Consider the following 12,586-nt stretch of genomic DNA (forward strand, 5'->3'; position numbering starts at 1 on the left):
GCAATAAATCTCGAAGGATAACGAACTAAGGTTTCAAACCACATTTTCAAGTATTCGTCGTCAAAATGAAATATGGATAAATACTGTATACTATTTAGTGTTACTGCTCATTTACAGAAGGTTATATAATTGATTATATGGTCCTATTCCGGTTTGTTAGAGTTGGTAAATGTAATTAAAAAGTAGAAGTCAAAAGCAATGTTACTGAATATGACTGAACAAATTCAAAAGTATATGAAAAGATATTCTATTTCAAAACAGATTTGCTTTTGAGCAGGGCACAGAGCTAACTTTATTTTAGTTTATTTTTCAGTCAAGATTTATCGCAAACGAATAAAAGAAGTAAGTCATTACGTCAGCGGTCCACGGACTCAGCGATGTGAAGCTTTTGTAAGAATTCTGCAATTTATCTGAATTGGAAAGAAAGACACATTTTGTAGTTCGTGAAATACGAAATAGTCAACGAACTTGTTAGTATAAAAAAAATTAACTTCTAATGTGTTATGTATTGATATATTCACACAAAAAAGACCCAATACCCTTATACGTTAAACCGTCGGCATTTTAATGATATACTTAACAAGTATAATCTTATTTTGTATTTTTTTGTTATCTTTACTCTTGATCGTCTCACGCACACTAAGACATATTGTATACACGAACGTCACTCACTCATAATAATCATTAATGCACGGCCATAATAATTTAACGTAGAGAGGCGCCCCTTCGTGAGTGTATAGGTCTATAATTACATTAATCTTGTTCGTATCTAGTAAATTACTCATACTTCGAGCATGTTTCGATCACTGATTGTTATACATGCTGATATTATAAGGAGAAATATTTAGTAGTCGTTATAAAGTAATACGATTGAACCTTTATTACAGCCTGTATCACATGTATGCCAATAAATGTTGTTTAGGGGGTTCTTAGGTAGATAATGCTGTCTTTTTCTCTCGAATATCAAATTAATGGTGACTAAAGGAGATACAACAGAGTTTATCTAAACATCCGCTATATAATTATGGGGATCAGATTTCTAACCCTATGAGTATGGTCTTATCAAATTTGTTACTACATAATACTATACTCGTAATTCAATTATGATTCTGGAGTTGTCGAGATTATGCAATCACAAAATGATTTTTCTAACTTAGATGGGTCAGTTAGAATACGTGAATCTTGATCAATGATTATGGGTTCAAAGCAAGCAAATACTTTGATTTTTATAATTTGTGTTTATAATTTACATCTTGCTCGACGGTGGAGGAATAATATCGTTAAGAAACCTGTATGTGTTGGTTGAAAGTACATATATATGAATTAGGCATGACCTCCGATCACCTGACTCGCCTATTGGTGGTACACGTTAATATATTTAGAGTTAGAAATTATTAAACAAATCAAACGCGGTGTCTTAAACTTTACAAATAATTAAAAATTAACAAACACTCTCATTATCATTAAATATATTGTAGAAAATGAATTTATTAAAATAATTTATTTGGGATTCAATTTTACATTAAATCTTTACAATAGTCAATCATGCCTCTAAAAATCATAACTATAACCTTATTACTATGAGGTTATAGTGTAACTACAGCCACAAGGGATATAATATCTTAGCTCCCAAGGTTGGTTTCGCTTTATTATGATGTAAGGAATGGTTTTTATTTCATACAGCGCCAATGTCTACCGGCAGTGGGGACAACTTACCATCAGGTGGCTCATTTGTATAAAAAAAATCGTTTAGGAAGAGATCAGTTATAGGATTATATATATTTATAAAGAAGTGCCTCAGCAAAAGGTTTTTCTCAAATAATACAAAATGGCCCTAGATTTTAATTTAATGAGAGCATAGCAAACAAAACACACGCGGCCGGCTCTATTGTAAAATAAATCAATGATTTACATTAAAATAATACAAGGACTGGTAATTCTTGCTTGTCACTTCCTTTTTATATATATAATACTGCGCGACATCTTTAATTAGTTTTGTGTATATTGGTTTAGTCGATTTTCAGTTAGGCATTACAAACATTTTTTTTATTTATTCGTATAGATAATAAAAGTATAAAGCATAAAAGAAACCTTTTTACCACAATAATGATAAAAGAGAGTCTTCATTGGTAAGCGAATGCGGTGAATTAAAAGGGACTAATGGTCGGTACATCAGTCGGAAACGAGAATCATAATAAGGGACATATGAGATGGGTTTCAATCTCCACGAAAATTGAAATAGATCTGGGGACGAAACCTCGTTATGGGACCTTTACTATTATCGAGACCTTCAGGGCTCTTGAAATTTGGGAAAAGGACAAAAGTTTCTCTTGTAATGTTCGTGAATGAGAATATATTATTCAAAAATGTCATGAAGGGAAGGGATTTATTTCTTTTGTTTTTATTAACATTATTTGATGTTTGTAAAATTATTATTATCAGTCTTGTTTAGTCTCTAGTCTTGTTTAACTATTTAATTACTATACACTGATTATTACTGCAGTCCTCTGGCATAGGCATTCTCTAACATAGGCTTCTGTCATACTGGCTAATAAGCACGTGAAGCCATTGCTTCTGGACCTGAATTCTCTCCGGTCTTGCCAGATTGCCGTTCCCTCGATTAATGAAAGTGTACCTGTTTTCGCACATATTCGAGTACTGAATTAATTAAATATAAAAGCCTTCGTGACCGAAATTGGTTGGAAGGATTAGGATTATCTTAAGCAACTACAACTACAACTTAGTGTAACTTTTTTTATGTTTCTTATTAACAATGTATGAATCACGTGTTTCAAATAATAGTAACTAAGATTAATCATACAAAAGCCCTAGTTACTCGATACGATTTCAAAGATTAACCGATTCAAATCCAAGAGCCGTAGTGTATTTTTTTAACCCATAAATTTCTCAAGAATTATGCAATCACATAATTGTAGTTCTAGAAATTCATACAGAAAACAAAGTAACTCGTATGAAACATATCGGCTATTATGAAGAACACGATTATAAATAAAAAAAATATTTTCATATTTTTCACGGTCAACCGATTTCTGAAAAGTCATTTCAAGATTGTGAACAAATAATACGATTTAAAAAAAGATATCTAAATAATTAACATACCGTAATCCTGATTAAAAGTTAATTTTGATTGTAATAGACAAGTATATATTGAAATAGAATGATTACAAGTTATTTGTTTGATTTCTAAGACTAAAAGGGCAGATTTAAAATATGTATAGAGACGGTTCCTAATAAACTTTTCAATTTGTTGAACTTCTCAATATTTGCAAAAGGAAATAACCAATAAATCAATTGAATTGATTTATTGCTCAGTTATTTGAACTAGCCGACCGTCATAAATCATTCACAGATGTTTTTTGTTAAAATAGTAGATGTTTGTTGATGGTTCTGGTAAATATTTGTATGAATCAACGTCGTTTAAATAAGATTTTTTAACCGTTTGTTTTCACTTGTTTTAAAATTGATATTTTCATGAAAATTGGAACGAACATGACACATTGAGATAAATGAAACGTATCGACTAATTAGGATATTGAAGCGACCCCGTGACGCCCTCGTATAGATGGAGTGGATGCTCCAGCTTTTTTAGTGGGTAGTATGGCGCACTCGGCGCGACTTAGATACAAGATAAATACTTTATGTAGAGGAAACGCGTAAATGCGTTTTAACAAAAAAATATGTACCTACTAATAAATTAAATTTTATCCAATCCTTTTAATGTATCTATTGTATATTTAATCTTGAAACATACTTTAATACCTTTCAATATATTTAGATACTAGCTGTTGCCCGCAGCTTTGCTCGCGTAAAATATGAATATATTTACAAATTAACTTAAAATATTACGTTAATGTAACACCTCTTTGTATAACTTATTGAAGTATGTTTGAGCCCTTAGGATTGAATATCCAGAAACACTTAAATACGTATCAACTCACTTTTATCGGTATCCCAAAAATAAATCTACTAGCTTCTAACTTCAAAAATGACAGACTTCCAGACTAACCTGTATAAGTCAACCCAATTTCCCTCCTTAGGCGTAAAATATCCAGAAACGTTTAAATACGTATCAACTCATTTTTAATCGGTCCCCAAAAATAAAGTTTCATGTTTTTAAAATTAAAAAATGACTGACTCCCATAAAAACTTTAAACCCCTATTTCATCGCTTTAGGGGTAGAGTTTCCAAAGCTTCCTCCATAGTGGGTATCATGGTATGTTATTTTATAACTGTAGATCAACAGCCTAAAATATAAGTTTTATGTTTCTAGTTCTAAAAATGACAATACTTTCATACAACCTTTCATCCCCCTTTTTAACCGTTTACAATACTTTTTTTTAATTAGAAAGTGGCCTCTCCCCCTATCTCCTTTCTCAGGCTTTAGACTATTTGTGTATCAAATTTCATTTAAATCAGTCCAGTAGATTTGGCGTGAAAATTAAAAAATATATATAACCGAATTAAAAACCTCCTTTTTTGAAGTCGGCTAAAAGGTACTAAATTGTAATGTTAATGACATCATCAATTTACACGAAACTTTATTACCGTTTAAGTTGAATTTCATAGAGAATAATAATGAAAAATATACGACACTTCGTTATTAGGAGTATATATGTACGTATGAAAACGTTTGGTGACAACAAAATATGGTCAGACGAGTACGATTGAATATTAATCAAAAACAATACCGCTGACCAAATTGGAATTTTATTTTCAACCATAATCAACCGTGGCAATCAAAATGGAAATGAATAAAAAACTCAAATTCAATTATAATACTACGTATTTGATTGATGTGGATTTTTTTAGAGACTAGTTAGTTTAAGCATTTATGTAAGTTAATGGTAATGTGGAAAATATTATTCCACTAAAAATTCGTAGCCGTACATTAAAATGTATGGAATAAGATTTGTGGAGAGTGTCAATGCACTAGTTTTTTCATTACGCTTATGAAAATACACTGAATAACGCTTCTATTTGTGTACCTAGGGCGCTTTATCAGAAATATTTGTTATGAGATAATTAATCCGGGATCTCTACTCAATCTAACCTTTGTGTGATAAATGATGCTATTCGTATTGGAGATTATTGCAAGATTTGTATCACACGATTGTATGAACACTTTTTCTTATTCCTTACCGAATACATTTATAAGATAACTAATAAAGATAATTATTTGGCATCGATCTTTTGAAATAATAACAGTCGGGAAGATTCATAATAAAATAGCCGTTTAGAAACATTTAGGTAGAAATCACGTAGAGAGGAAAAGAAAAAAGTATTTAATTTGTCGAGATAAAACGTGTAATGAAACAAAAGTTTAAGTGACAAGAAGAAATATTAAAACAGAAATTATAACGAAAAAGGTATTATACGTAATTAAACCTCCTTTCATAATTTATAAAAAAAATGACAATGCCTTATTAATGTATGTTTCGAATTTCATTACCATATACGAGTACAATATCGATATATAAAATACTAGCTACCCGCCCCGGCTTCGCACGGGTGTAATGATGTTACTAAATATACTACAGAACAATACAACGTTCACAGTTTTTCAGTCGTTTGACTATACAAACTGCTATGTCCCTGCTTTTTAAATCTGTAATATTCATTTAAATTACATGTTGTGAAGGGTCATATTGATCTGTATTAAATGCACAATGTATTAAATGTACTTAATTGGATTAATTCTTTGTTGCTTTAAACCACTTCTAAAATAAGCCATTATTTCTCGTAAAAAGTAAAGGATAAAAAAATGGTTATTGTGGGTTATCCCTAAGAGATAGATATATACCATCGAAGACTTTTTTGTGTACAATACTGTACTACATTATTTTGATCGATCTCATAGGGTGCCGCCAGCGTTTGCAATGTAAGCAAAAATGTCTTTATTTAAGACATCACTTCAGAAACCTTTTAAATTATGAGTATTTCTCTAGTATATTGTGCATGTATTATACATATAAACCTTCCTCTTGAATCAATATATCTATTAAAAATATCGCATCAAAATCTGTTGTGTAATTTTAAAGATCTAAGCATACACAGGGACACTGACTTTGTTTTATACTATGTAATGATGCAGCAGGTTAAAAGAACAGATTTAATATCAACACGACTTAAAACTAAGGACAATATACTAATAACTTAATTTAAAAGCTACAAAAAAAAAATTATATAGTAGATTTCTCGTTTGTATGGACGAGCATTGTCGATGCACGTAGTTGATGTTTTCTCAGAATAAAGCAATTCCATCTCAAATCCCAAAGCAATAGTTTGTAAAATGAATTATTATTTTTTTAATTTATGGGTTTAAGGATGTTTTATTTTGAAATAAATTGACATAAACCTATATTACTTATATGAATAGGTATAGTGTCGCACTAAAAAATAATTAAAACAAACGAACTAACTTTTTTTTTTACGTTTGTCTTTTATTTGTGTCAAGAGGGCACAGATTATTTCGCCAATGTCACGTGCGAATGAACTCACTTTATTATCTAGGTGTGGGTGACAGTTATGATTGACACTCACCAAAAGTCATAATACTTTAATAATCCCAAAATTAAAGTCAATCAAACATTAAAAAAAAATAAAAATATATAAACACACATCTTTTATTTAAATAGTTTATGTGATAAATATTAATATTTTTGTTAGTATTGTACGTAGAAGTTAGTTGTATCATCTGCCTAAATATTAATTTATGTAGCAATATGTCTCCGATATTATCAATTTTATGGTTGTGTGGTCGAAATAGCTCTGTAACGTTAAGACGACCTCTATAGCATTGTGCATATTTTTGTAATGTTGTTTATCTTTACTTTGGTGTACAATAAAGTATTTTATTCTTATTGATATTGTTATAGCATAATCAAATTTCAATACTAACTCAAAGAAAAACATTTTTTATTAGTGTTCGCTACATGTTTTTCTGAAGCAATCGAATATTTTTTTGTATATTTCAGTGTCGTGGAACTGGAATCGGTATATCTGCAATAACGTAAGATATCGCTGCCCAAAACGCGGCACAATCTGTTACTTGTTGCCTATTTTGCGCTGTCAAAGTATCAGCATTTGTATGATGGTATAAAAAGTAATTATTATCTCGATTCAACAATGATGCTCCTGGAATTCCATTATTAACAAAAAGAGACAATTCGGATCCTGTATTATTAACAAGCTTTATCTTACTAATCGGCGAAAAAAGTTTTAAAATGTTTGCAATTAAACATTTTGCATTTTTAGATCCAGCTATTTCTAAGCCTAAAGGTTTAAAGGTTCCTGCATCGGATTCTAACACAAAATTTATGTTATCTAGCTCATTCATATGTCTCCTTAAATACTCAGCTCCACCAATAAGGCCCTCTTCTTCTGCAGTCCATAAAATAGAGCGTATAGTTCTTCTAGGTCTTAAATTCAAATAATTTAATATCACAGGTACAAACCAACTAATCATCATTCCACCACCGTTGTCAATAGCTCCTTGCCCTACATCCCAACTATCTATATGACCTGAAACTATCACCATCTTTCTTGGCTCCGACCTTCCCCTCAGATCAATAATAGTATTTCGAGATGTTTTTTTATTTAATGTATTTAACATTGTTATGTTTATTGTAATTTTTTCTCCGTAATTATATAATCTTTGAATTAAATCGGCGTCTTCTGTTGTAATAGCAGCCGCTGGTATCTTTTTGACATTTTGTTTATATGTTAATGCACCGGTGTGAGGAGTATACAATGAAAAAGGCGTTAGACTTCTAATTAATACTGCAATGGCTCCCTTTTGAGCAGCTTTTATTGCTGAATAAACTCTGTATACTACGGTTTCTATATATGTAGTAAATATAGTATTAAATAAAACAATTTTCCCTTGTACATTATCGACTTCATCCAATTCCTCGAAGCTACGAACAACAATTAAATCCGCAGTAAGGCCATAAAGAGGAGTTGCAACACTAAGTCCTAGACCAATTGCTGCAATATCTTTTACGCGAGGACGTATCATTTTGATAGATTCATAGATCCGTTGCCAATGTGGTACCTGCAATCAAAGACTGTCTTATAACTAAGTAATTAAAAAGCACCTTTATTAGACTGTGTAAAGATATACCGAAACATTCTCCGTAAAAACATTTTTAACTCCACTGTGGTACGTAAGTCGCTTCATATAATCTATTGCATTTTCCAAGTTCTTACTTCCAGCAGGACGAGCCCCAAAAATATCGAGGAATGTTGAATATCTATCATAAAAATAAAATATTTAATTACTTAAAACTATAATGAACAAAGGGAAAACTTAATGCCTGAAGGTATTTTATTGTAATGATAGCATTTACTCGTGTAAGTCAACGTATAATAAAAACTATTTTCTAAATCCTACTACCGGGTTAAATCCTTTCCCCTTTTTTTAAGGAATAGGATGAAGTTTAATCCGACACGGTTTCGTGGATACACGTAGTAGATTTTCATTCGCCATATGGATGTTTTTTTCCTTCACCTCCGTGCATGAGATAATTATAAAAACTAATTAAGCACATGAAAATTTAGTTGTTCTTACCCGGGTTTGAACTCGTGATCTTCCTTTGAGATTTATGTGCTCTTACTAGCATCTATTAATGTATGCGAAAGATTAATGGCAGACAGCCGGAGGATGAAACTAAAAGTGATAGAGGATGAAGAAGATTTAATGTTTAATCAGTTTGGTTTTACTCACTTTTCATAAAAATCCTCTGAAATCAGCTTAGATTTAACCGTAGCCATAATATAATTAATGACAGGTTGATATGACGAAAGTTTGTCCAATAACGGCTTATCAAAATGGCACTCATTTCTAAGAAATATACTTTCATCGTTGTCCAACTCATGTTGTTCTATAACTTTTGTATAATAAATAAAAATTATTGCCAAAATTGTTTTGAGATACATTTTTATTTTCGTTTTTAAGATTATTACAGTATTTAAACCATGACCAAATATATTTAATTGAAAACCGTCAGCCTGTGTTAGTGCAGGAAACCGATGTGTTAACGATTAACTGGTTAATAAAGAGAAGCAAATCAAAATGTTTTGTTTTAATTGGAACTTTATTACACCAACTCAAAAGTCATATTTGTTAATCATTGAAACGTATACACACCTAAAACTAATTATACACTAATTCCACAAGCGTGAAATATTAGATTGTGTCGTTAATTAATCGTTTCCAATGCAAAATAATGTGGTGATAAAAAAATCATATTTCAAATATAATACGATTTTTTATGCTAAAACTTTTAGAGAAAATTATGTTCAGGATTAATTTAAATAATTAGATTCGCATAATTTGATGTATATGAGTAAGAATGAACAGAGCAATTTGTCTAAATTTTGGTCTAAAAATAGTTATCATATAAAATTATATGTATAGTATTAGTTAAAATCCAGATTACATTACTTTTTTTGTTTAATTTGTTTCTTCTTTTATATAACTTGTTATTGTATGAGTACCTAGAATGATTTACAACATTTATTCGCAACCTGCAATCTAAACTTATATTATAAATACGAAAGTAACTCTATCTACCTGTGGGTCTGTCTCTTCGTTTGTCTACGCTCTAACGGCCAAAGTACTGAAAATTATGAATATGATGAAATTCGCTATGAAGCCAGCTTGAGAACTAAGTCCTTAACATAGGGTACTTTTTTATACCTAACACGTGACGACCAACCCCTAAAGTCGCGGGCGAAAACTGCTTATCAATAAGAATGAAGTTTTAAGGCTGACTTTATACTGTAGAAGTTGGTACTGTGCTGCAGTGGATGAAAGTAAAAGTTATTTTTAGTTCAAGCGTTGTTGTATGTCAAGTTTTTTTTTAGCATAGAGCGATCAAGCAGGCTCGGGAAATGGTAGAATGTTGGGGACGCGTGATGTAAGTACCTCGAATGGACATTCGCTGTCAGTTCCAGACGGCCCTGAGGAGAACCGCAGCTGGGATGCCCTCGTGCTACCGCAGGCATTAGCAAGAAGTGCGGGGGTGGAAGATCATCACGTTATATGGACATGATCCCGAAGCCTCTGGGATCCGTGTTGATTGAAGATGGCAATAGCAGTAGATATCCCACAAAACCCGGTTGCCCCCATCCCGGGTACATTTCTGAAGGTTCCACTGTGTGGAAAAAAATCATAAAACCGTTAAGGCGTTAATTAAAATATGTAATATCTAACCTTATTATAATTTGGCAATTCAAACTACACTTAATCAATATTTTCTGTAAATATTCAATTAATCATCTATTTTAAGGTCTCACTTTAGATTTGCTAATTTAAGATTTGGAATTCAATCATTTCTCTTATGCAGTTACATCTACTAACTTCGAATTTATTACGTTATTTTTCATACACACAAAATTTTGTTGTGATTTTGCTGATAAAAATATTTTTCGTTATAAAATTCGTAGAAAAATTAACAATAGATCAAATGCTTTGAATTTTATGGAAACATTTCTTACTTAGAAAAAATATTCAAATTTAATATAGAGCTGTCTTAATTATCCATCAACACATGAAATCAAATTAATTAAAATAAAGTTGATTGAAAAGAAATCGTCATCATCATTTCAGTCGGAAGACGTCCATTGCTGGACAATGGCCTCCCAAAAGAGATCTCACAGTCGGTTTAGCGCTATCCGCATACATTGGCTTCCCGTGACGACCAGATAGTCGAGAATTTTCTAAGAGCTATGTGCCAAATCTGCTGCCATTTCAGTTTGGGTATTTTTCAAAAATAAAAGGAAAATGAATAATAATCATAAAACATTTGCTTAAGATAACTAATTATAATAGGAGTCCCCCCACTGTATCTGTTTGTCTGCTCGCAATACACTCAAAAACTATTTAATATATTTTGTATGTAATGGACGGTGCGATTTTCGAGGACGGTTAAAGTGTAATTCATTACTATAAGTTTTCTGTAAATTAGCTGAAATATGTTAATGACTAGCTGTTCCCCGCGGCTTTGCTCACGTAGAATATGAATATATTTAGAAATTAACTTAAAATAATACGTTAATGTAATACCTCTTTGTATACCACATTGGTGTGTATTTCAGCCCTTAGGGTAGAATATCCAGAAACGCTTAAATGCGAATCAACTAATTTTTAATCGGTAGCCAAAAATAAAATTTCGAGCTTCTAACTTCAAAATGACGGACTTCCATACTAACCTGTATACGAAATGTCAAACCCTATTAAGCCTCTTAGAGGTAGAATATCTAAAATCACTTAAATACGTATTAAATCATTTTTAATCAGTACCTCAAAAATAAAGTTTCATATTTTTAACTTAAAAAACTGACGGTCTTCCATAAAAACTTTCATCCCTTATTTCATCCCCTCAAACGTAGGATATCAAAAAACGCTTAAATACGTATTTACTCATTTTTTATCAGTATCCCAAAAATAAAGTTTCATGTTTTTAACTTAAAAAATGACTGACTTCCATAAAAACTTTCAACCCTTATTTCACCCCCTTAGTGGTAGATTATCTAGAAACGCTTAAATACGTATGTACTCATTTTTGAGCAGTATCCCAAAAATTAAGTTTCATGTTTATTTTTCAAAAAATGACGGACTCCTATACATATTTTCAACCCTTATTTCACCCCCGTAGGGCTAGATTGTGTAAAAAGACTTAAATAAGTATCTACTCCTCTTTAATCAGTATCCCAAAAATTTAGTTTCATGTTTCTAACTTAAAAAATTACGGACTTCCATACAAACGTTCAATACCTATGTCACCCATTTAGGGGTAGAATTTCCAAAATTCGCTCCTTAGTGGGTGTCATGATATGTTAGTTTATAAGTGTACAGCCTAAATATAAGTTTTATGCTTGTAATTCCAAAAATGACTATACTTTCAACAACTTACAAACTTTCATCCCCGTTTTCAACCCTTTACAGCACTTTTTTCCAAATAAAAAGTATAGTGTAGTGTCCTTTCTCAAGCTCTCTATCTGTGTACCAAATTTCATTTAAATCAGTCCAGTAGTTTTGGCGTGAAAGCGAGACAGTCAGACAGAGTTACTTTCGTATTTATAATATATTAAATAATGGAATATTAAATATATCAAATATTAAATATAATATATATATAATATAGTATGGATTGTTGAAGATATCGGAAATAATTTTGCCGACTGGAAGCTTCACTGGTGTGCGCCGTATAAACCATTACAGGAATTACATTTATTACGATAATCATGTTTTTTGAGAACTTATATTTTACACGTGTGAACCCGAGACGAATAATAACAAATACATGTAACAAATCAAATCAAATTGTAATAAATTAAGCGTTGGATTGATATTTCTAGCAATGTGGAAAGTTTGTACAGAAATTCGCTGCAGAAATTGCATCGAAATGCATTGAACATTGCGTATTGAGATTGCATCATTTGTGTGCTGTGTTTCGTACACAACCGATATCAAAGGGGATATCAAAGGGATGACGTTGCAGACAAGAATAATACGAGAATAAAATACTATTACTGTTAAAATATGAATAGTTTTTGTTGT

At 31.3% G+C, this 12,586-nt stretch overlaps 3 protein-coding genes across 3 annotated transcripts in view; all 3 read right to left on the reverse strand.

Annotated features, from left to right (window-relative positions):
- Positions 1 to 12,586, reverse strand: part of LOC113397339 (dehydrodolichyl diphosphate synthase complex subunit DHDDS) — a 412,132-nt gene that overhangs the window by 97,745 nt on the left and 301,801 nt on the right. The gene's annotated exons all lie outside the window — the stretch shown is intronic.
- Positions 1 to 12,586, reverse strand: part of LOC113397343 (mitochondrial import inner membrane translocase subunit Tim8) — a 312,742-nt gene that overhangs the window by 92,757 nt on the left and 207,399 nt on the right. The window lies entirely within an intron of this gene.
- LOC113397093 (carboxypeptidase Q-like) lies at positions 6,987 to 9,038 on the reverse strand. The gene is made up of 3 exons (XM_064218473.1): positions 8,747 to 9,038; positions 8,144 to 8,273; positions 6,987 to 8,074 (listed from the first exon to the last, which is right to left on the reverse strand). The coding sequence occupies exons 1-3, from the start codon at positions 8,956 to 8,958 to the stop codon at positions 6,992 to 6,994; spliced, it is 1,425 nt and encodes a 474-aa protein (XP_064074543.1). The 5' UTR covers positions 8,959 to 9,038; the 3' UTR covers positions 6,987 to 6,991.

Source organism: Vanessa tameamea, chromosome 3, assembly GCF_037043105.1.
Source record: "Vanessa tameamea isolate UH-Manoa-2023 chromosome 3, ilVanTame1 primary haplotype, whole genome shotgun sequence".
Lineage (NCBI taxonomy): Eukaryota > Metazoa > Arthropoda > Insecta > Lepidoptera > Nymphalidae > Vanessa > Vanessa tameamea.